This window comes from Hyaena hyaena, unplaced genomic scaffold (assembly GCF_003009895.1).
Source record: "Hyaena hyaena isolate Hyena2069 unplaced genomic scaffold, ASM300989v1 scaffold_29, whole genome shotgun sequence".
Classification (NCBI taxonomy): Eukaryota; Metazoa; Chordata; class Mammalia; order Carnivora; family Hyaenidae; genus Hyaena; species Hyaena hyaena.
The window spans coordinates 1274203-1298040 of NW_024080661.1; the positions used below are offsets into that span (position 1 = coordinate 1274203).

The 23838-nt window shown below is 51.9% G+C and overlaps 1 protein-coding gene across 2 annotated transcripts in view; it reads left to right on the plus strand.

Annotated features, from left to right (window-relative positions):
• Positions 1-23838, plus strand: part of PLXDC1 (plexin domain containing 1) — a 62708-nt gene that overhangs the window by 31927 nt on the left and 6943 nt on the right. For both annotated transcript variants that reach the window (XM_039227953.1, XM_039227954.1), the window contains exons 7-11: positions 768-867; positions 11342-11437; positions 16850-16931; positions 20311-20371; positions 21982-22117. In XM_039227953.1, the coding sequence (XP_039083884.1) occupies positions 768-867; positions 11342-11437; positions 16850-16931; positions 20311-20371; positions 21982-22117 (475 nt within the window). The remainder of the gene's footprint in view (positions 1-767; positions 868-11341; positions 11438-16849; positions 16932-20310; positions 20372-21981; positions 22118-23838) is intronic.

Genomic DNA, 23838 nt, shown 5'->3' on the forward strand with positions numbered 1-23838 from the left:
TTCCTTCCTTCCTTCCTTCCTTCCTTTCTTTCTTTCTTTCTTTCTTTCTTTCTTTCTTTCTTTCTTTCTTTCTTTCTTTCTTTCTTTCTTTTTCTCTCTATGAGGCTTTTTCCCTCAGCAGGGGAGGCTTCCCTGAGGAAAAGAGTTGAAATCTGCAGGATGTGTAGGAGTTAAGGAAACAAAGAGGAGAGAGAAAGGCACATTCAAAGGTCCTGCGGCAGAACAGAGCCTGGCTGGTACAAAGCACTGAAAGAAGACAGCAAGACTGGCCATGGGGGAGAGTGGGGAGCAAGATAGGGCAGGGGAACACCCAGATTTGCCTTTGAGAAAGGTCACTCTGGCTTCAGCGTGGAGAACGGGTTGTTGGTGGCTCAGAGGGAAGGTTGGGAGATGGTTTTGGAGAGAGAGGCGTTGCCAGCTTGGAGTAGGGTAGGGTAAGATAGAGACAACTGGACAGATATAAGAGCAAGTTAGCAGGCTGATTAAGAGGGTTCAGAGATGTGTGAGGTGGAAGAGGGTGGAGATGAAAGGAAGAGTGACTCCCAGGTTTCTGGCCTGCGTGGAGGTAGAGCAAAGAAAAAGGAAACGTGCTGGAGATAGTTGGAGTGGACTTGCAGTTTGGATGGGGGCCACTGGATTTGAGCTGGGCTTGAGTCCTCCAAAAGATGCTGCGGAGCAGGCAGATGGGTCTGGAACTCAGAGGGGACGTCTAGGCTGGCCCAAGGGTGTTTGGAGGGGTAGGTGGAGCCTCTTCTCCCCCGCTGCAGATCCCTATGTCTGTCCTGGAAATCAGCTCCTCCCAGCACCCTGTCAAAGCAGGCCTGTCAGACGCCTTCATGATTCTCAACCCGTCCCCGGATGTACCAGGTGAGTCCCCAGGGGTCCGGCGGAGGTCTCGGCGGGCTTGGACTGAGCTCTGACTGACCCAGCCTAGGTTTGGGGCGGGGGGGAGGGATTGGCAGTGGTGGAGGTGGATGGATAGCTGGATGCTGAACGGGCTCCAAAGGAAGATGGAGCATAATGAGTTCCAACTTCTCTTCGTTAAAGCAGAGGAACCGTTTTTTTTTTCCCAATGAAATCTCCAGTGGGAGGCGCTGCTCTGGTTTTGTAGGGGAAGGGGAGCCACTCAGCACCCTGTACACTTAGAAATTCTCCGGAGACACCAGATTAGGGTTTTCGAGTCCTTGCAGAAAACAACCATGATTGCATCCTCACCCCCATGAGATAGGAGCATCACAGGGGACTCAGGGGAAGGAAGCCAGTCTCAGCCATGGTCGTCCACTCTCTGTACTTCAGGAAATCACATCTCTCTAGCCTCAGTTGCCTCATCTGTAAAATGGGGGTATAGCTGGAACAGTGCTTTTTCCTTCCTGGTCCTCCTCCAGTGCTGATATTTTTGGAGAGCACAGCTCTTTCTCCCCTGCTTGTAAAAGCCCCTGCTCACCCCCATGAGGGTCTTGAACTCACACTTCTGGGGAAGTAGGCACACTGTCCATTGCTTCTGGACCCTTAGTTCAGAGTCTTTTGAACCTGACCTCTTCTGCTGTGTTGTGTATGCAAAAGTCCCTCTGTCTAACCTCCAGGACCCCAAGGAGGAGCAGACCCGTGTCTGCTCTCCTCTATCCCTTCCTGTGCTTGATGGGACCAAGGGACACCCTGAACTCCACCCTAGCCACCCCAGACTGGGTGAGAGGATGTGCTTGGGAGACACCAAAGTACTCTCCTGTAGACGGGCACGGCACTACCTTTCTAGGAACTCAGAGGAAGCATTATTTACTTATGTCTGTTGGTTGAGTTCAATCAATACACATGTTCTGAGTTCCTACAGTACATTAGACCACTGTGTTCTGGCTGCTGTTGAGATACAGTGAAGAGGAAGACATGCGGGGGTGGGGTGGGTTTTATCATCTGAGCAGAGCTTCTGTCCTTAACAGAAACCGGAGGGAGGGGACTCAGGCTCACGTTAGAAGTCTATCTAGCACCTCCCATGTTCAAGGTTATGAGTAGAGTGTTAGGGGCGTGGCTCTGGAGTTGCAAGTGTGGATTATAGACCTAATTCTCCGTGAGCATCTGACCCCTGGCAAGTCACTTAGCCTCTTAGAGTTTATTTCTCTGTTGGTAATTGTGGATAGAAGTGGTTCATGCTTCCTACAGTTACTCTGAAAATGAACACAGGGATGTCCAAGGAGTGTCTGGCCCGATGTCTGGCGCATTGAGCCTGTGAGTCCTGTATTCGAATATCTTCCTCTGCCAGCCTTTGTTACACAACTCACTATTTTATAACCCAGCCAGACCTCTGGTACAGTAGCAGACAGTGCAGAAAGAGGAGCACGTGATATCCTGATGCTGGTGTGTCACAGGTCAGATGCTGCGACCACAGCACTTGTGGGTGACTTCTGTCTAACGAGCAGCAAAAAGTCACATGCTATGGTGGCTGTTTGCCCTTGCACATCACCTCGGAGATTTTTGCCATTAACATGAATTACCATTCTGTTCTTTATGAATGCTCCCCTTTATTGTAATCTATAAAATGATATAATTTTTTTCATGAATAAGTGCATCTGGTCTAAAACTCAAAAGATACAAAAGGGAGTATTAAAAAAATAGGTTTCTCTCCCGTCCCTGACCCTGGCCCCCAGTTTCCCTTCCTGAAGGCAACGAAGGGCTACCAGGTTATTTCTAGAGCTATAAGCCTATAGGTAAGTATATGTTTGGGTATTTAACACAAAAGATGGCGTATGATGCCACTTTTCTGTACTTGAACAAAGTATATCGTGCCTATCCTTCCGTATCAGCCTGTACCTCATTCTTTTTAATGGCTACTTGATAGCCTGTTGCATGGATGTACCTTAATTTAGCCAATCCCCTGGACATAGGTTTTACAGTTTCCAATATTTTGCTACAACAAATAATACTGCAGTGAATATCCTTGCAAACAGCTATTTTTGTGCCTCTTTGTGGGTATTTCCATAGGATAAATTCCCACTACTCTGTCTGCCTGTCCTGACCTTCCCTGAACACCCAGGACGCTAGCAAGCAGCTCACCACGCCCCCGCCCCAGTGCTCCAGGCAGCATCTGCTCTAACAGGTTGGGCAGCACATGTCCTGAGCTCCTTGCTAAATAGTTTCCCTATCACTCTGATTGTATTAGTTAGCTACTGCTATGTAACAAATTATCCTGAAACGGCAACTTAAAAAACAAACACACGAACATTTTCCCAGAGTTTCTGTGGATCAGGAAGCAAAGTGCTTGCCAGGTTACAATCCTCTCAACAACTGATTGGGGTGAGGGTCTGCATCCAAGAGCTCTCACATGATTGTTATCAGGGTTCACTTCCTTGAGGAGCCCCTCCCTCGGTTCCTGACACGTGGACTTCCCCATAGGACAGCTCATAACATCGCACCTGGCTTCCATCAGGGCAGGCAAACAAGAGAGAAGTAGAGGGTGAGCAAGACAGAGGCCAGTTGTTTTGTAACCTAATCTTAGAAGCGCCATCCCATCGCTTTGCCATATTCCACTGGTTAGAAGCAAGTCACTAGGTCCAGCCCACACTCAGGACAGGATTCCACAGGGTGTCAACATCAGGAGGTAGGGCCACTGGGGGCCATGTCAGAGGCTGCCTGAGCACCACACTGGTTATAATCCCATCCGAGGCTCTGAGATTTGCAGAATCTTTTTTTTTTTAATGTTTTATTTATTTTTGAGAGAGATAGAGCATGAGAGGGGGAGGGGCAGAGAGAGACAGAGACAGAATTCAGGCTCTGAGCCCACACAGAGCCCGATGCGGGGCTCATACCCTTGAACCGTGAGATCATGACCCAAGCCGAAGTTAGACGCTCAACCAACTGAGCCACCCGGACTCCCCTGACCTTTACAAAATCTTATGTGGTCATACTTCCAACACTCTAAGTGAGGTCTGTACTTTGTAAACGAGGACAGAGGCTCAGAGATGTGAAGTGACTTGCTTGTGGTCACACGGCTCTTAGAGAGACCTGAATCCCAGATCTTCTGTTTTTCTTAAACCCTGGATCGACCATTGAGACTTTCTAAGTCTAATCCACCCCCATTCCAACCGAAGGGGTGAGTCCTTTCCTCCTTAGTTCCCTAGAACGCCCATGCATCCCAGGCTGTTTTGCAGGAAGGGCGGTTCTTAGTGTCCAGGTCCCCCCTGGCCACGTGCATTACTGAACCCCATCTGCCTCATTGGTGCCCCCCTCACGGGGTGTTGTGGGCAGGCGTAGTCTCAGGAAATGTGTGTTGGATCCAGCTGTTGTATGAGGGTGAATTAGAGGAAGTCAGATTCCCCAGGGAGTGTCTGCATCTGAGGTTTCTCTGTGATTCTGGAATGAAAGGCTGTTTTAGAGCAAGCCAGGGAGATGTGGGGAGGTGGGAGGAAGCCCAGTCCACCTGACACAACAGGAGGCAGGGCTCTGACGTGGGAGCTGCTGGATTCGGGGCTCCAGGCACTGTTTGCTGCGGTGTGAGGTCCATCCACCAGGGAAAGCTGGCCCCTGACCCCGCAGACACTGCCCCGCGTCTCCCAGCCCCTCGTCCCCTTCCCTCTGCCCCCCATTCCTTCTCGTCACTGCCAGGTCTGATCATGTCATTCTGTGGCTCCTCATTGCCTGCGGCATGAAGTCAAAATCCTGGGTGTGGCATTCAAGGCCCCATGCAGCTGGCCCAGCCTACCTTTATAGGCTTATCTCCAGACCCTCCCATCACCTACCACTCTCTGTCAGGGCATCACCGGTCTGCATGCCCTGTTCCCCAAACACGCCAAGGGCTGTCCACATCTCTAGTACTCAGTTCTTTGTATGCCATGCCCCCCATTTCAACTCTTTTGCCACTTGGCAAAATTCTCCTCATCCACTGGTCCACTCGGTTCTCCACGCAGCAGAACTCATGCTTTCCTCAGGCATCTTCTCCCCAGCGCCTAGCCGGGGCCTGAGGCGGGCCAGGCACTCGAAAAATGAGAAATCGCACAAGAACGAGTGTCACCGAAGGGAATAGTGCCACAGGGATCTTGTCCCCTGCTCTCTGGTGACCCCAAGTGAGAACAGGAGGAGTCTGATGCCACTTGCAGTGGGGAGTGAGTACTTTGGTAATTAGTTGCATCTCTGTCTTGCGGAGGTTTTTAGCCTGGGCTCCAGGCATGGACGTGAAGAGGAATATTGAGGTGTGGGTGGGGCATATTCGTATGCATGCATTTTTCTGGGACAGCATCCATGGCCTTCATGGAGCTTTTAAAGAGCCACTACCTCTGCTTCGGGGAGCGATGGATTTTATGTGGCAGAGAGGTCAGATTCCTCCGGGTCCACTATTCCACCCACGAGTAGAGAATTAGTTTGGCTTACGCTGAGCTGCGAATACCGGTAAATCCCACATAACCATGGCTTAAATGAGACACAGAGTCGGGGACAGCTCTCCGGTCTGTAGCTCCCGTATTCACCATGGATATTCCCACTGTCCAAGCCCACCATGGGTAGCCCCACCAGAATGGAAGGTATCCCTGTCCTTGAACCCTAGCTCCTGCCTGCCTGGAGTGCCATGAGAAGTGAAGTTTGGTTTCCCCACTATTCTAGAACCCTCCAGCCACTGAACCTAGTCTGGGGGACTGTCTCCTTCCCCAGGCTCCAAACACTTTCCTCCCACCCTTACCTGAGGGTGGAGGGAATTCAGAGCAGTCTCACTCCTGGGATTGAGGGAAGGAAGTGCTGCAAGCGGCCAGGGTTTTTCTTACCATTACTTGTATAAACTGCTACATTGGCTTTGCCTCAGAGAATTGGCAGAACATGCCTGATACAAAGATCTATGTGCAATTAGCAGCATTTTGCACCAAAGCACACAGGGTAGCTTATATGCTCTTTATTTGACTGCAGGAACCTCTTTCTTTTGGGGCGCCTGGGTGGCTTAGTCAGTTAAGCAGCCGACTTTCGCTTAGGTCATGATCTCGCAGTTCGTGGGTTCGAGCCCCGCGTCGGGCTCTGTGCTGACTGCCAGCTCAGAGCCTGGAGCCTGTTTCAGTCTGTGACTCTCTCTCTCTCTGACCCTCCCCTGCTCACGCTGTCTCTCTCTCTCTCTGTCTCTCTTCTAGAAATAAATTAAAAAAAAAAAAAAGAACCTCTCTCTTTCATGGACAGTATAAAAGCATCTTAAGTATAGCCATGTCAAAACTGAGGGAGATTTGGAACTAGTGGAATCAGTTAATGAGGATTTCATTATTAAGGGCTCCACATTGTGGTCCTGCTCCTTTGTGTTTACCTCTGGTGGTCCCCTCCTAGGGCTCGATTTATGATTATTGAATGAATAATCAAATGAGCAAAGAAAGACATGAACGAGCAAGTGAAAGCTTTTTCTGGAACCGCCATCTTATACTTGTTATATTGTGACCACCCGTCTGGAGGGCAGTTAGTGACCAGATTTGTCAGTCTGATCTCTTCTGACAGACCCAGCCCTTCCCCACTGGTGTCTTGTTTGGAAACAAAGTGGGACACGCAAACCTCTCCTTTGAGCCATTATCATTTCTTGTTGGGGCGCCTGGGTGGCTCAGTCAGTTATGCATCCAAACTTTGGCTCAGGTCATGATCTCCCTGTTTGTGGGTTCAAGCCCTGCATTGAGGTCTGTGCTGACAGCTCAGAGCCTGGAGGGGGCTTCAGACTCTAGGTCTCCCTCTCTCTCTGCCCCTCCCCTGCTGTGCTCTGTGTCTCTGTCTCAAAAATAAACATTAAAACAAAAAAAAATTTTTTTTTAATTTCTTGTTTGGGCAGCCAGGCTTTCTGTGTCTGGACCCTAGCACCTCCTGAATCTTTGATGAGTGGAAATGGAGATAAAGCAGAATGTCTCAAGCTGCCAGAAATGTGGCTTTGGGATGGCCTCTGTCTTGGTTCTGGAAGGATCTGTTGGTCATACAGATGGACGTCATCGTCCTTGGGTGAGCCCCAGATGTTGGCGAGCTAATCCAAAAGCAAATAACTCAGGCGGGGATATTAAGAGTTCTGTTTACAGAGCAATAAAAATATTCCCAAAGCCATACACTCAACCAAGCACAAGTTGGCGGTTGAAATGAGCAAATATTTTTAATCAGAGATATATTTCCGCACGCCCACCCTCTTCCCCCTTCCTACCACACTCATCTCCCCTGCCTTGGGGTAGGGCTGTGTCAGGTTTTGCAGGGCGTCTGACCCTGTCTGGTTGCATCCTCACTTGAAGCACATCCTCAACTCTGTTCCCCAACCCAGGTGGTGGGGAGACTCATCCCTAGACTCTGGTGTGAGTTTGCTGGGAGTCTCACCTTCCCTGGCCCGTCTGTCTCTACCCCTGAACTGGGCGCCTTGACAAGTTCATGTCTCCATTTTGCCCAACCTTGGCTCCATCGGTCCCTCCCTTTCGCCTTCCTTCTGACCCTGGGGGCAAGCTCTTCCCTACATCCTTGCAGGTGGAGAAATGCTGAAAGCCAGCTCTCCCTCTGCTTGGAGCTCTAAGTTAGCAAGGGACATGTCTGGCTTTCTGCAGCCCATTGGGGGCCGTCCTTTTGGGAAAAGCCATAGCCTATGGTGGGCTGGGGAGGAAGGGCGTTCTTCCTTTGGGCTGTGTGCTGAAGTTATAATAAGTTGCTGAGGTTTTTGTGGCTACCTATAATCCATCCATTCATTCACACTCACATCTTGAGGCCCTGTTACATGCAGGGCCCGGTGCTAGAGGCTGGGGCACAGACACAAATAACTAGCAGGCTCTGCCCTGGGGGAGCTCACAGCCTGGTGGGGCAGGTGGCCAGCAGAGTTGATATTGATGGAGCAGTGTAACAGGTGACACCAGACATTGTGCAGGAGGCTGTGAAGCTCAGAAGATAGGCCACCAACTTTGCCCAAGGAGGGTGGAGAAGCCTTCAAGGAAAGTATGTCCTTTGAGCTGTGCCTTGAAGGAGGAAGCGGATAAAAGAAGAAATGTTTACATAGACTCTAGACCCCATGGTCTCAGGCTCCTTGGAAGACCTGGAATTTCACTTTTTCCTCCCTATTACATTTTAGTGCTAAAAGGGATGATTTTTCAGAAGGAGAGATGGCCCCTGGGGGTGGCGGGTGGGATGGAGCTGTGGAGGGTTGCCTCGGTGTCCCCCATCTAGATGTCCCACATCTCCTAGGCCCTGCAGCACATATGGGCCTTTGTACGGATTGAAAACTGGTGTCTCATCAGAGCAGATGAGTTACAGAAAGGTGCCATTCCTCATCGCAGTGTCTTCCTTCAGACCCCATTCCTGCTTGGCAATGGGCCTTTCTTGTACGGAAAACAATCTGTGTGTGCGCGAACACACACGGTGCTCTGTGAACTTGGCTTTTGATGGAGGGCTCTCTTCTCTCTAAGACCTTGGTAACCCTGTAGACGTTGGGCAGTGACTGCCTGATATTTATGAGGCTTGCCTCTTGGCCGCTTCTCTCTCAGACTTAAGGCTGTTTAGGAGAAAAGTAAGCACATAATTCCTCCATCTTTGGGATATTGGCTTGATTATTTATTTAAAACTTTTAAAATTTTTACTTATTTATTTTTGAGAGAGAGAGAACACAAATGGGGAGGGGCAGAGAGAAAGGGAGACAAGATCTGAAGCGGGCTCCACACAGACAGCAGCCCCTGATGTGGGGCTCGAACCCACAAACTGTGAGATCGTGACCTGAGCCGAAATCAAGAGTCGAACACAACTGATGGAACCACCCAGGCATCCCTAAACATTTTTTTAATGTTTATTTATTTTTGTGAGAGAGATTGAGTGAGCAGAGGAGGGACAGAGAGAAAGGGAGACACAGAATCCAAAGCAGGCTCCAGGCTCTGGGCTGTCAGCACAGAGCCCAACACTGCGTGTGAACCCACAAACCGCAAGATCATGACCTGAGCTGAAGTTGGATGCTTAACCGACTAAGCCACCCAGGCACCCCTTGATTATTTATTCTTAAAGAAACATTGTAAATGTTTCCCTTCTACTCTTTTAGAAGTACAAATCCAGTAGTCTCCCCTTCCCCACACCCCTTATCCAAGGGAACATGTTCCAAGATCCCCCGTGGATGCCTGAAACCGCGGAGTAGTGCTAAAGCTTATATATATACTATGTTTTTTCCTATACACATCTAACCTATGATAAAGTTAATTTCTAAGTTAATGACAGTGAGAGATTAACAACAACTAGTAATAAAATAGAGCAATTGTAACAATGTAATGTCATAAAAGTTATATGAATGTGGCCTCTCTCAAAATATCTTATTGTACTATACTCACCCTCCTTCTTGTGAGGCTGTGAGGTGATAAAATGCCTGTGTGATGAGATGAAGTGGGTTTGAGCCCCACGTCGGGCTCTGTGCTGGCAGCTCAGAGCCTGGAGCCTGCTTTGGATTCTGTGTCTCCCTCTTTCTCTGCCCCTTCCCCTATCCCTGCTCTCTCTCTCTCTCAAAAATAAATAAACATTAAAAAAGGAAAACAAAAGAAACCCTGAACCACGGTGTGCTGGAGACCCTTGTGCAGAGTCACAAGAGCAGAGTGGCCACATCTCTTCCCAATTCTGTGTTCAATGACGCCAAACTGGTAGCGCGGAATCAGCATGGGAAGTATTTGCACCATAGAAAGCAGCAAATGCTGCAAGTCAGGACTCCTTCATTGCAGAGAATGTTTCCAGGACATTCTGCAGTTGGGAATGTTTCAGGGGCTGAGGGGTCCATAATTTCTCTGCTGCAGAGCAGTGTGGGGTCATAGAAAGACAGTGTGTTTTAGCACCAGACAAACTGGGGGTTCAATCCTGGGTTGAGTAGGAGACATTGATTCCAAGATTGGGATAAACAAATTATAAAAACGTAGATGAGATGTTCTTTCAGGCAGCAGATGCTCCCCTGGATTCTTTATTCAGGAGGGGGTGGGGAGGGTAGGACACCCAGCCATTGCACAGGATGCTGAGAGCTGAGATGCTCAACTGAGAGAGAAACATATATCCTTGCCTGCTCTGGGTTTCTAGTAACAAAAACCCAGCTCAAACTAGCTTAAGTGGAAAAGGGGATATGAAATAGCGCAAAGAACCAAAGAAAGAATTGATAGCCAGGGGGACAGGGGATAGGGCAGGTCCTGGGACACCAGAGCCTGGAAAGCCCCCAGTACTTCCTGCTTCATGGGACCTGTGGTCATTCACGGACTCGGAGCGTGCATTTTTCTCAGCTTCATTACTAGAAAGTAAAGGGTCTTTTGGTTCTAGTTGAACAGTCCCAGGGAAGGTCTCTGATTGGCCAGCTTGTATCTGATGCCCAGCCCTGGACCAATCACTGTGTAGCCAGGGAGGCAGGGTCTTGGAGGAAGATGGTAGCTTCAGGGCAGACCAAACGCTATGCAGTCCCTTCTCCTTATAGGGAAACTCATTCACAAAGCTCACCGGCTACCTGGCTGCCTTTCAGAGCCTCAGGAAATCACCCCCAAGTCATGGTTCTTGGGTGCGTGAGGGGATGTGGTGGGAAACATCACAGATTGTCACAATCACAGATTGTCATTTCAGGAGAAGTCAGTTCATCTACAGTTCCACTTTTGTCCCCACGAGGGTGTTGTGGCAGGTGTTTCTTCTTTCCAACATCACAGATGAGACACTGAGGCCCTAAGAAGGGGAGCAGAATCGGAATCAGAACTCAAGCCTCTTGACTCTGATGTCCTGTAGGGGGTTCCTGCCAGGACTGAGGCAGGACATAAGCCAAGCCCCAGACCCCGAACCTCGCTCTGACTTCCATCCAGGAGAGGACAGTTTCTCCAAGTTCGGCCTGTGCATCTGCAGGTGTTTGCAGAGAGCTGGCTGTGGGTCAGGTTCAGGACCAGATGCTCACAGCCTAACGGCCCCACCCTCCAAATAGACCCTAATGACCACACAATATGGTGGGTGCAGTGGGAGCTGGGTACCTGGCCTGAAGGGAGAAGAGGAGGCAGCTGGCTAAGGAAGGCTGCTCTAAGCAAGTGGCCCTGAGCTGGATCTGGAAGGTTGAGCTAGACCAGGAGAGAAGGGATGGAAGAACATTATGGACCAAGGGAACAGCAGCTGTGAAGGCACAGAGCCATGCAGCAGCATGGGAGCTCCTAGGTCCTGACCTCAGCAGTGGCCGGGCCTCTGCGTTGAGCAGTTTAACCTTCTTACCATACAAAGCTCCCCTCTCAGAGTCAATTCTTGTCTTCCAGTCTCCCTGCAGCCTCAACGTCATTGTCCCAGGTTGATGAGTTTATCCCTGCCCTCAGTGGCTGCCTACTGACTCTCTGTTCCACTCGCTGCAATCTCTTGCCCCCACCGTCCGGCCAAGAGGCGCCCCCGATGACAGGCTCTGCCTCTGTTTCAGAATCTCGGCGGAGGACCATCTTCGAATACCACCGTGTGGAGCTGGACCCCAGCAAGGTCACCAGCACATCAGCTGTGGAGTTCACCCCACTGCCAAGTGAGTAGGGGTCATTCCCGCTGTCCTGCAAAGAGCATTATAGTCAAACGATCTGGGGCTCCATTGTCAGGCCCACCACTGACCCCTGGGTGGATATGGCCACCTAATTTCTCGGGGCTGCCATTTCTCGTTTGTCACCTGGGCCTGGCACTGCCACCCTCCCAGAGCTATGGAAGGGTGAGAACCACAGTAGGGAGCATTGAGGACATGAATGAATGGCAGCTCTGACACTAACTGGCACATCCCAGACCTGGGGTGTGGTTTGTACTTGACACGTGACCGCTGTTGTTACTAACACACAGTTAAACCCAGGAAAGGTATACCTCCCAGAATTTTTAGACTGAGCCCCCAGGAAAGGTAATCCAGGAACTGAATGGATCGGCCCTTAAATTTTTTGTTGCAGTTTCCTTAGAGGAGGGGTTATGGGGGTGGGGTTCACAGGCAGGAGGCAATAAAGCAATTTCTCCTGAAGCCCTTCAAGAGCCACGGCCAGGCCCTCTGCCCCCCACACCCCACTCACCCTGCACCCTACTCACCTTCACTCGAAGGCACACTGTGCCTGAGGCCCCAGCTGCTGCTGACCCCACAGGATCAGGGTTAGATGTTCTTCAGGATATGGTCAGGGAAGCTGGGGAGAGAGAGGGAGAGGACAGCTCTCCTGTTCTTGCATTTTATTTTAAAGTTTATTTATTTATTTTGGGACACCTGGGTGGCTTAGTCGGTTAAGCCATCTGACTTCGGCTCAGGTCATGATCTCATGGTTCGCGGGTTCGGGCCCTGCATTAGGCTCTGTGCTGACAGCTCAGAGCCTGGAGCCTGCTTCGGATTCTCTGTCTCCATCTCTCTCTGCCCCTCCCCTGCTTGTGCTCTGTCTCTCTCTCAAAAAATGGATAAACGTTTTTTTTTAAAAAGTTTACTTATGGGGCGCCTGGGTGGCTTAGTCGGTTAAGCGTCCGACTTTCGCTTAGGTCATGATCTCGCGGTTCGTGGGTTCGAGCCCCACATCGGGCTCTGTGCTGACTGCCAGCTCAGAGCCTGGAGCCTGCTTCAGTCTGTGACTCCCTCTCTCTCTGACCCTCCCCTGCTCACGCTGTCTCTCTCTCTCTCTCTCTCCTAGAAATAAATAAAACATTAAAAAATTTAAAAAAAAATAAAATAAAAAAAATAAAAAGTTTACTTATTTATTTTGAGAGAGACAGAGAGTATGAGTGGGGGAGGGGCAGAGAGAGAGAGAGAATCTCAAGCAGGCTGGAGTCCAACGTGGGGCTCAAACTCACAAACTGTGAGATCATGACCTGAGCCGAGATCAAGAGCCAGATGCCCAAATGCCCAGGTGCCCCCTGTTCTTGCATTTTTATTTATTTTTTTAATGTTTATTTGGGCTCAGTCGGTGTCTTCCCCTGGAAAAGAGGAAGGACACAGACACCACAGGGTCACAGGACCAGGACCACTTGCAGGTCACAGCGCCACCCAGTCCCCCCTTGAGCTCTTTCCTGGCAGGAAAGACGTGGGGCCTGAGAACCAGGGGCTCCTCAAGGACGCTGAGAGCAAACCTCAGTCCTAGCACTTGAATAAACTTCACTTAGGAGCAAGGACACCCAAGGGCAGGGTAACTGCCTGGGCGGAAGTGAACCATCCTGGGAATACGTTTCTGGGGCACTGTCTGTACATTTCAGCCACTTCTCACCCCTCCGGTGAATTTTGTGAGCATTTAATAGCACACGGGACATCTGAAATGCAGACGAGAATTAAAGGTCAGTGGGTTTTACGCATACCTCACCGAAGCTCCCGGGGTTTTTTTGACTAGAGCCTTTCAAGGGCCCTTTGGAGTTACTGGGAATGAGCAGGCAGCTACCAGGGGAGGGGGCAGCGCTACCAAGGCTGTGATTTGAACCCCTGGAAGGCTGGTTACCTTGGTCCTGAGAAAACCACGTGCCCCGGTACAAGAAGTCTCTTTTACCTTCAGGTGGAGAAGGACTTAGCCAAGATGCTTCTAGAGGTATGGATGGGTTGTCTCTAAGCCACGGTGCTCTGTGATCGTTCCAGGCAGTCCCTTGTCTGGAAGAGACACTCATGAAAACGTGGCATGGACCAAAGGGTGGGAGCGGGGGCAGGGAAACCCCCAGCGGGATCTCAAGGCCAAGAGCTCAGGCTTTTGGCTCACACAGACCTCAGTTCAAACCCAGATCTGCCACTCATAGCTCCATGGCTCTCTCTGAGCCTCTCCGTTCCCTCCTCTGTAAAATGGGGATAACAGAAGCATCAATACATCAAATTCCATAACCATTTGTAAACTGACTACCACGTGCCGGCTGCTATTCTAGAACCTCTGGATACACCAGGGAACAAAGCAGCCAGAGAGCTCTCATTCTTTTGAAAGGACACAGTGCCACCTACAGCCAGTCCCTCCCATAGTGACTGAAGGTGACCACGCTTTGCCCACAGCAGCTTTGCTCTCTCTCACCAAGGGCTGGTTGCCAGCCACCATCTTGTTGGGGGCCCATGGAAAGCAAACTGGCTCCCTAATTAATGGATTACAGTAGAGTCAAATGTGTGTGATGTTTGTTGAATGTGTGGTCAATTTTTCTGAGTTAGTTGTCACTTCTTCCTCCTATCGGTGTGTTCTGTTTGGATGCTCATCAGATGAGCCTTTCGATTATGCACAGTTATTCTGGGTGAGGGCCTGGCTTTCCTTGTCATAAAATGCACAGACTCGGGGCACCTGGGTGGCTCAGTCGGTTAAGCGTCCGACTTCGGCTCAGGTCATGATCTCACAGTCCGTGGGTTCGAGCCCCATGTTGGGCTCTGTGCTGACAGCTCAGAGCCTGGAGCCTACTTCAGATTCTGTGTTTCCCTCTCTCTCTTCCCCTGCCCCGCTCACTCTCTGTCTCTCAAAATAAAATAAAGACATTAAAAAAAATTTTTTTTTAATGCACAGGCTTCATGGCAGCTGCTTGCGACTCAGAGGTCCTTCTGGTTCACTTCGATTGCAAGCGAACATCTCTTAAAATCCAGCCCCCACACCTCCTGCCCCCCCGCCCGGCCCTCTCTGCTCCGGTGCCTGGCTGGTGCCAGAGGGGTCCCCGCAACCTCCAGCAGCCCTGCTCCCACTAACGCCTCTGCTCCCCGCCTCTGCGCTGCCCCAGGCCAGGCCCCAGCTGTCGCTCCTCCTCATTCCTATCATCCTCAGCTTGTCTGTTCTGCCCAGCCTGTTAGCGTCCCGGCCGCTGTCTAGAACCCGGTTACAACACACTCCTCCCAGGCCTCTGTGTGCAGGGGCTCTTCTGCTTGGACTCCTCCTCCTCCAGGAGAGCTGCCAGGCTTGCTTCCTGCCTTCTCCCAGCCTCTGCCTACACCACCTCTCCTCAGAGAGCCCTTTACCAACCTCCCTGACTAGAATGCATCCCCACTGTCATTCTGCCTCTCTGTCCGGTGCCACTTTTTTTCACGGCCCACTGGAAACCTATGTACACTTCATTGTCTGTGTATTTGTTTTTTAATGCTTGTTTATTTTTGAGAGAGAGAGTGGGCAGGGGGAGGGTCAGAGAGTGACAGACACACAGAACCTGAAGCAGGCTCCAGACTCTGTGCCATCAGCACAGAGCCTGACACGGGGCTCGAACTTAGGAGCCGTGAGATAATGACCTGAGCCCAAGTTGGAGGCTCAACTGACTGAGCCCCCCAGGCGCCCCCTTGTTTGTGCGTGTGTTGGCTGTCTCCTCCACTCGCCTGCAGGGTCCATGCAGGCATCTCCAGCAGCCGGGACAGTGCCCGGCCCGTGGTAGGCGCTCAGTAAATATTTGTTGAAAGAATGAATGAATGCATGCATGAGTGGATGAATACCTAGTAGGTCCACTGAGGGGAATGAATAAGACCAGAGTCAGTAACAAGCAGCATTCACAGGGCTGGCCACGTGGCCAGCACTGTGACAGACCCTCTTTGGGTATGGCCTTATTCCATACTTGCTGCAGGTCTGCCAAGCAGAGGGTACCAGGATCCCTCTTTTACAAATGAGAAACTGAGGCACAACGAGGGTGAAGTAACTTTCCAAGTAAGATGTAAACCCAAGTGAGCAGAGATAGCCACACAGCCCCCCTCGGGGAGGCCCACTTCCAAGAGGAGAGAGAGAAGAAAGGGATGGAATTAGGAATGTCTGATTTAGGGGCACGTGGGTGGCTCAGTGGGTTGAGCATCCAACCTGGGCTCAGGTCATCATCTCGCGGTTTGTGAGTTCGAGCCCCGTGTCGGGCTCAGTGCTGACAGAGCAGAGCCCGCTTGGGATTCTCCCTCTCTCTGCCTCTCCCCAACTTGCACTCGCTCTCTCTCTTTCTCAAAGTAAATAAATTATACTTAAAAAAAAAAAAAAAAGGATTGTCTGTTTACCGCCACAAACTCAGTGTTCAGACTTCCCTGGGAGGAGGCGAGTGAGGAGGCAGAGACGGACCAGGAGAAGATTCAGGCACCAATCCCTCCACATGGACCAAATACCATGAAATGAGTGCTCCCAGATAGCGCTGGATGGGGAGCAAACCACAACATCTTAAAAGCCCTTTCCTGTGGTTAGAGACAACAAAACTGTTTCATAAACATTAAACTCGCTAAGAGAAGAAACAATTGTCATGTGACGTAGCAGCGGTGGTAGCTACCGCTACAATGCCAATCATATTGCAACATGAAGGTATCAAATCTATATGTTATACACCTTAAACCTACGCAGTGTTATATGTCAAATAGATCTCAATTAAGAAAAAGAGTCATTTTCGGGGCGCCTGGGTGGCTCAGTTAAGTGTCCGACTTCGGTTCAGGTCATTATCTCACGGTTCGTGGGTTTGAGCCCCGTGTCAGGCTCTGTGCTGACAGCCTGCTCGGAGCCTGGAGCCTGCTTCGGAATCTGTGTCTCCTTCTCTCTCTGACCCTCCCCTGCTCACACTGTCTCTCTCTTGCTCAGAAAAAAAAAAAAAAAAAAAAGAGTCCTTTTTAACCCTGTAATTATGGGCCACCGCCCAGCAGTATAACTTCCCAGCCTAGGTGAGATCCCTTTGTACGTGCTTAGGGGACCCTGTAATTTTCACAAACCTCATCACGATGATAATTATGTAATTGTTTCTGCTTGATTATCTGTTTAGTGTCTGCCTCCGCATACGACTGGGAGGCCCAGGACTTTCTGCAGAATCCCTAGCACCGGCTCGGGCCTGACCCCCTGAGGTGACAGAAAGAAAGAGGCCAGGGGAAAAGGAAGGCGAGAAGGAAGAATCAGGGCTTGGACTCAAGTGAGGGTGGCACTAATGACCTCTAGGGTCCCTGCTACTTAGACTCCATAGTTCCATGAGGACCCAGCGTTTGGGAAAGTTGCGCCTTCTGGAAGTCAGCGGAGGGCCTGATGCTGAGGGTCACCTGCCTTCTCTCTTGCAGCCTGCCTGCAGCATCGGAACTGTGACGCCTGTGTGTCCTCGGAGCTGACCTTCAACTGCAGCTGGTGCCATGTCCTCCAGAGGTTTGTGCCAGGCTGACCCTCTGGCTCCCCAGGAGGACTGGAGGAGGGGCAGAGGGTGGCACGGCCCTTCCCCCCCCCCCCCCCCGCCTGGGGCCTCAGTGCCAACATGAGAGTATCGCTAGCCAGCCCACTGTGCCGCTTAGGACAAGAACGTCACAGAAGTGAGTTTGTCCCCGAGGCCCGATCAAGGTGACTGTGCGGCAGGGTTCCTGTGGTGATGCTAGATTTCTGGAAGATCATTCAGCGATTCCATCCCTGGCAGCCCCTCCTCACACTCGGAAGGGCTGGTTCATCCTAGCACAGGGCTTCTCAGAGAACGGTCCACAGCGATGAGGATCCCACAACCAGCTAGGTCTTGCGTTGAGCATGCAGATTCCTGGGACCTACCCCAGGCCCCCTGCATCAGGATCTCTGGGAGAGAAGCCCAGGAGCCTCCATGTTAACACGGTGCCTCATCTGCAAACAAGTGTGAGAGCCGCCAGCCCCAAAGACCCACTGCTATTGGAGGAGGGTCCTGTGGCCCCCCAAAACACCGCCTCAAGATCTTTCTTGGGCTGTAATGGGGTTTCCTGCGAATCAGGGGTGTGGAAATGGCAGGCATCTGTGGAAAGTTGGGGCAAGGTACAAAGCTGTGTTTGCTTGGTTTTGGCAACAGGGAAAATTCTGGATGAGATTCTGGCTGAGGAATAATGAGGGATAACTTTCTTAAATCCCACTCATCTTCCACTCCTTGTTCTGAAATCATTTCCTTGCAGATTAGACTCCAAACTTGAGCCCTGCTCTCCTGTCCAAGATCAATAAATAGCAGGAAGGGAAAAAACAAAACAAAGAATTTCTTTGGGGACCAGGGCTCTCATGAGAGTGGGAAGCCCTATGAGGCCATCTTGAAAGTGCCAAATTACAGTATCTCTGAGTTCCGTGCAGCTGTCGTGCATCCGTCAGTGTTTCCTTTCGTCCTTTCAAATAGGCCAGTGCAGAAATAGAAGCTGCCGCTTTCACAGGCAACCTGCCCAGCCCAAGACACAGCCCGGGCCAGGGGGACAGGGGCTTCTGGATGTCCTTCCAACCAGCTGTGTGCTCTTATGCACTCTCTCGGGGCCTCAGTTTGTTTTCCCGGTAAAATGGGCAGTTGTTATGTGGTTATGGGGTCCAGAGGAATGGGGGTGAGGAACATGCCATTATTTTAATTTCTCAAACGCCAGAGAGCATTTTTGCGAAGTGTTCAGGGCCCTCTACGTGAAAGGCCTAGAGCCTCAGAGAGTACGCAGGGTGGACCCCAGGCTGGGGTCTTCCTGGAGAACAGCTCTGCAGCACGATCCGTCTTGCGCACTCTCAAGTTTGGGAGCCACTGTCTTGGCGTGGAGAGATAATCCAGATGACCTGGGATGAGCCCCGGAATCCTGGGGCCACCACCACATGACTCAGCAGCCAGCAAGAGCTGAGCCCTAAGAACTTCAAAATGGGCCACACGAAAGCAAAGCCCTCCCACTGACACATCCCTGTTGAACACATACGCCCGAACCCAGAGAGTGTGACAGTTTCATGAGGGTTGGTCAGGTTAGGGGCTGGCAAGGCCTTGGGTGTGGACGCTGCCTTGGCTGTGGTTATGTCAGCTATAGGACAGAGAAGTTCCATCAGAGAGCCATCAAGGCTGATGTGGTGCTGAAATCCTGTCCCCAGCTGCCCCTCCTTGCCACCCCAGCATGGGCCCCTCCTTGCCAGCTCTCTGGAGCCTCAGCGCCAGCTGAGAGCTGACTCAGGTCCCTACAGAGCCAGAGGGCAGGGCTGGTGCCGAGGGGCCGGCCACCACGGACTCTCCCACCAACAGCTGCTTGCAATCACTGTGTGGGTTCTCAGCCTCCCCTTCCTCGCCACCCACTCTGCCTTCTGCAGCCTCCCAGAGCTGCCCCTCCTTGCACTGGGGCTGGATCTGATTTAGATAATTTCACTTACCATGGCTGGTGTCTTCCTTTCATCTCACATCACCCCTCCCCCGCCCCAAGGGCCCCCTCTGGTCTCTAAAACGACTTTAACTGCAGGATTTGGCCCAAGGAATGAGGAGTCATAATCCTTGCTTTACAGTGTCATTGTGAGGGTCCCATAAATGCTACAGGCGCAGCATATGGCTGGGGCAGCACTTGGCATTCAGGAGGCGCCCAATAGTGGCCATACCTCATGTCCTTCATCTCTGCATCTGGGTTGGTTGGTTCGGGGCCTCGAAGGTGATGCTCCTAGACTTATATCAAAGGCTCAGTCCTTGAAAGAATCAATTCGTTTGGCTTGAAAGAAACTTTCGTGGCCGCCCCCAGTAGCTCCCTAATCCTCCATGTCTCAAAGTAGTGGGCACAAAGAACCTGGGGGAGGTGCGTGGCGGGGGTGGGGTGGGGTGGGTGGGTGCTCAGTTCAGCTGTCCCTGCTGCAAGAGGTGCATCTCGGAGCCCCAGGAGGCATCGTCAGAGGGAAAGACTGACAGCTCTCGGAAATCCTCCGTCTCGCTGGGTCCCTGGCAGATGGGTGGGCGGTCGCTAGTGAAGAAAATTAACAAGCCATGGATTCTTTCTCAGCACTGGTAGCTCATGACATGATTCTTCCCGTGCGGATGTCCCAGAGCTGGAGTAGGACTAGGTGGATTCCCCCGGCACCAGAGTGAAGAATTTCCATTTGAGCATGATGCCATGGAGAACATTCTCTGGTTCATCCTCACAGCCCCACCCCTTCCCTAGAGAAGCACTTGGCATCTTCCAGCCCCGCTGAGCTGCACAGTGTCCTCTCCTGGGACACTGGTCGGCCAGTTCAGTCTTTCCTAGCCTCTGGCAGGACCTTCCTTTCTGCCCTTTAGTTATCACACGGGAGGTATTGGCTAAAGCCTGCTGAGGTCCACCTTCAGCCCAGCCTCTCTTTGCCAAGTTCAGGCCCCTCCACAAAGGAAAAGGAGCTTTGTCTGTGAATGAGTGAAACTCTCTCCAGAAGGCATTGGTGTGAATTCCCTGAATTCTTAGCAATTTCATAGCCGTCTAGAGTCTAGGCGAACTTAGAGTTCATTCGAGGTCATGCAGTCCATCGAGCTCCCTATACGCACACATCTGGGCAGACGTGGCCTTGGTCCTGGGGAGCTGGGTCAGGGAGGAGGGTGGAGATGCCACGGACACCTTCCCTTCCTTTTGGGGAAGGAGTAGTCGGGGTAGAAGGGTCTGAGTCCTGATCCCACAGCTGCCTGGTGCGGGAGAGGACACCTGCCTGGTGGTCTGGATCACCGCTGCCCTGGGAGGTTAGCCCCCTCCTCGCCATCATCGGAGAGCTGCTACTGAACAGGAGGAAATGAAGAGGAGGGCTTCTCTGTCAATCTCCTCACACCTCTTCCTTTTTGGTCCCCCTGCAGGTGCTCTAGTGGTTTTGACCGCTACCGCCAGGAGTGGCTGGCTTACGGCTGTGCCCAGGAGGTAAGAGGCTTAAGTGAGCCGGGTTGTGGGGAAGGATAGGGCTGCTAGCAGACCCCTCCCCATGTAGCTCTTCACAGGACATCTTTGGCTCCTGGCGAAATTCTCCCCTCCATCTTGGACTTGTCTCTCAGACTACTCTGAGCCAGTTAGGCCAGACTCGGGAGATTTTAGAGGGTTCTGTGGGTGCCTGAGAAAAGCCCTTCTAGAGACTTGGCCCTGTGGGGGCAGCTCTCCAGGAGTTGTTTTGGTGCTTGCGGAGGGTATGTTGGGCATAGTGTTGGCCACAGCTGGGTCCTCTGGGGGGCTGGTGACATTCTCGGAGCAGCTGCCCTGGCCCCAGACCTCAGGCTCTTCGGAGAGGCTGTCGTTCTGGGAGTGAGGAGGGGATCTCCTATTTGGAATCCCACACAGGTTCCTCCTCACTGCTGAAGTTCTCTGGAACACTCAGTGCTTTGATGCTGGGTGGGAGCATCCTGTTCTTACGCCTTACACCCACACAGGCGGATCCATTCGTCCATGGGTCCTTTCCCTCTCTCCCTATCCCTTCTTGCAGTGTGAGCACACTGTGTGCGCCCAGCACTTCCCTGCGTGTGCCTACACCTGCTCTGATTTCATCCCCACAGCGCCAGGAGCTGGGGGCCGGTGCTCCCTACTGCTCAGAGCGGGAAACTGAGGCACAGAGAGTTAGAACGACTTGATCTGCCTCTCATAACTGGTGTGATAGTGAAAGTGCAAGGCCCTACATTTAAAAAAAAAATTGAGACAGTGCAAGTGGGAGGGGGCAGAGAGAGAGAGATCCAGAATCCAAAGCAAGCTCCAGGCTCTGAGCTGTCAGCACAGAGCCTGCCGTGGGGCTTGAACCCATGAACTGCAAGATCATGACTTGAGCTGAAGTCGGACGCTCAACTGGCTGAGCCACCCAGGTGCCCCAGTAAGGCCCCACATTTAAACATAAACCCCCAAACCCCACGGCTGTACGCTCACCACCGCCTATTTTATTAGTAAGCCTGGATGAGCTTTCTTTTTTTTTTTTTAATATTTTTATTTTATTTCTAGGAGAGAGAGAGAGAGAGACAGCGTGAGCAGGGGAGGGTCAGAGAGAGAGGGAGATACAGACTCTGAAATAGGCTCCAGGCTCTGAGCTGGCAGTCAGCACAGAGCCCGACGTGGGGCTCGACCCCACGAACCGCAAGATCATGACCTAAGCGAAAGCCGGACTCTTAACCGACTAAGCCACCCAGGCGCCCCAAGCCTGGATGAGCTTTCTAAGGCCTTAAAAAAAAACCTGGTCTGGCGGCCCACTTCTGACAGATTTGCTTTATTTGTTTAAGATTGGCATCTCAGCTCCTTCCTTGAGGAAGGATTCAAAGCAGCGGCCAGAGAAATTGCCCTGGGAGAGAAGACGTTTCCAGGATAGAGTGGAAGGCTTAGATGCACTCAGGGCCCAGCTTCGGTTAGTTTACCGCACTTGAACCAAGCACGGGAATCTTGTTTTCTGGCCGCTGAGGGATGAAGGTGCCCTATCCTTCCTCCCATGCGAGGGCTCTTTTCTGTGTAGCGTGCCCGCCGGTGAGGCATCTGTCCAGGGCGGCACTGGGTCTCTCTTGCAGGCGGAGGACAGGACGTGTGGGGACTTCCAGGACGAGGGCCACTACTTGTCCTCCCCCAATAACTCCTTCAGCCCCTTTGATGGAGCCCTCACCACCACCGCCTCCTCCCTCTTCATCGACAGCCTCACCACCGAAGGTAAGGCCCGACCCCCAGGCGGGGAAAGAAGCCATGGGGAAGGGCTACCGCCCCGGGGCATCTCAGCTGCTCCTGCCAGGGATTAGCTCAGCCAAGACGAATCACCCTGACTTTCTCAGATGAGGGACCTGAGGCTCAGGGAGCTGGGCTCACTTGCTGGGCAGAGGCAGAGCCAGGTTTCGAACAAGCGGACTCCATGCCCACACTCCATACCCACTGTGCTGGCGCACATCAGGACTGTGGGATGGAATTCACCGCGGCGAGGGGAAAATTACGGTCCCGGCCCCGCACCAGGTATTTTATATATAGTACACCTTACACTTCACACCTCAGCTCCTCTCGGGAGCACTGCTCACAGAACTCCTGAGGTCTTGTCACCCCTGCAGCAGCTGTGAACTCAGGCCGCACACTCAGACGTGAGCGAAAGATTGCCGAATTTCTCTCCCGTGGTGCTTCTGGCTCTGAACCCTCGCTTGGTCGGAGTGGCAGACTTCAGCTGTTCTGGGGCTTGGCTTCCTGCTCCTGCGACTTTGTGTGGACAGAGGGTCAGAGTGGGGCAGCTGTGTCCCAGAGGATTGCTGGTGACCCATGCCTGCCTCTTCAGGGTCTGGCTGTCCCCGGGGACTTCTGCCGTCCTCAGGCCTGAGGGTCTTGAAGCTTCCAGAAGTGCCACAGAGCATCTGGGGAAGCCTTGTGCAAGCCCCTCCGGGATTCTTTGGCCACCACCGAAAAACTCCTCCCTCCTCTTTTTTCAGTACATCACGTCTAGGGTGTAGCCCTTTTTCCTTAGCTCCAACTGAAAGATGTGGGCTCTTACCGCCTCCACGGAGCCACATAAAAGGAAAAGGACAAATGGAAAAGAGGAAAGGAGAAAAGAAAGAGCCAAATGTTTTAAAGCATTTTTCAGCCACAGTCCCATTTTGTGGATGTGGAAAAGGGCCCGTAGGGCAAGGTCGGTTGTTCAGGGTTACGTGAAAGGTGAGTGGTGGATTGGTCTTTCCCTGGTGCGCCTGCTTTCTAACTGCAGCCTGGAGAACTGAAGAGCCAGACACGTGGATCTGGCCAGAGGGGAGTCCTAGAGGAAAGGGAAGAAAATGATAGGCGATCTAACATGTCGAGGGGCCTGACCATGTGCCAGGTAGGGTGCTAACGCTGTGCAGGCATGAATACTCACTCGGTCCTTCTAACAATCCTATTAAGCGTTAATGATGTTGTATCCCCATGTTATAGAAGAAACACTAAGATTCAGGGAGGTCAGTGACTTGCTCAGGGTCACACGGCCAGGAAGAGGTGGAGACAGGTCTCATTCAGCTCCAAAGCAGCAGTCTTGCCCCTCGACTGCTTTTCTTGGTGCTGAACAAAAGGATGTCTGAAAGGTCTTTGTGGATTTCAGGGGGCTGAAGAAATATAGCAAAGGATGAACGAGCAAGGCAGATCGGGTGACTCCCATGACTCTAAAGTTGCCCGGAGGGAGCTGGGTAAGACGCAGGCGTTGAGAGAAACACCTGGCTGCTGCCGGGGGGCGGGGGGGGGGGGGGGGGGGGGGGGGGTAGGNTGTTAGGTGTATTAAATGAAAAAGGAAAAGGAAGAAATGGGTTGCCCTCAGGAAGTTTCGATCCTGTCCAGGAGTTGGAGTCTATCTTGGGGTACAAGGAGATGTGAACGAAAGGGATACAGCCAAAGGGACCCACCTGGGGCAGCGCAGAGACGGGGAAGCAGAG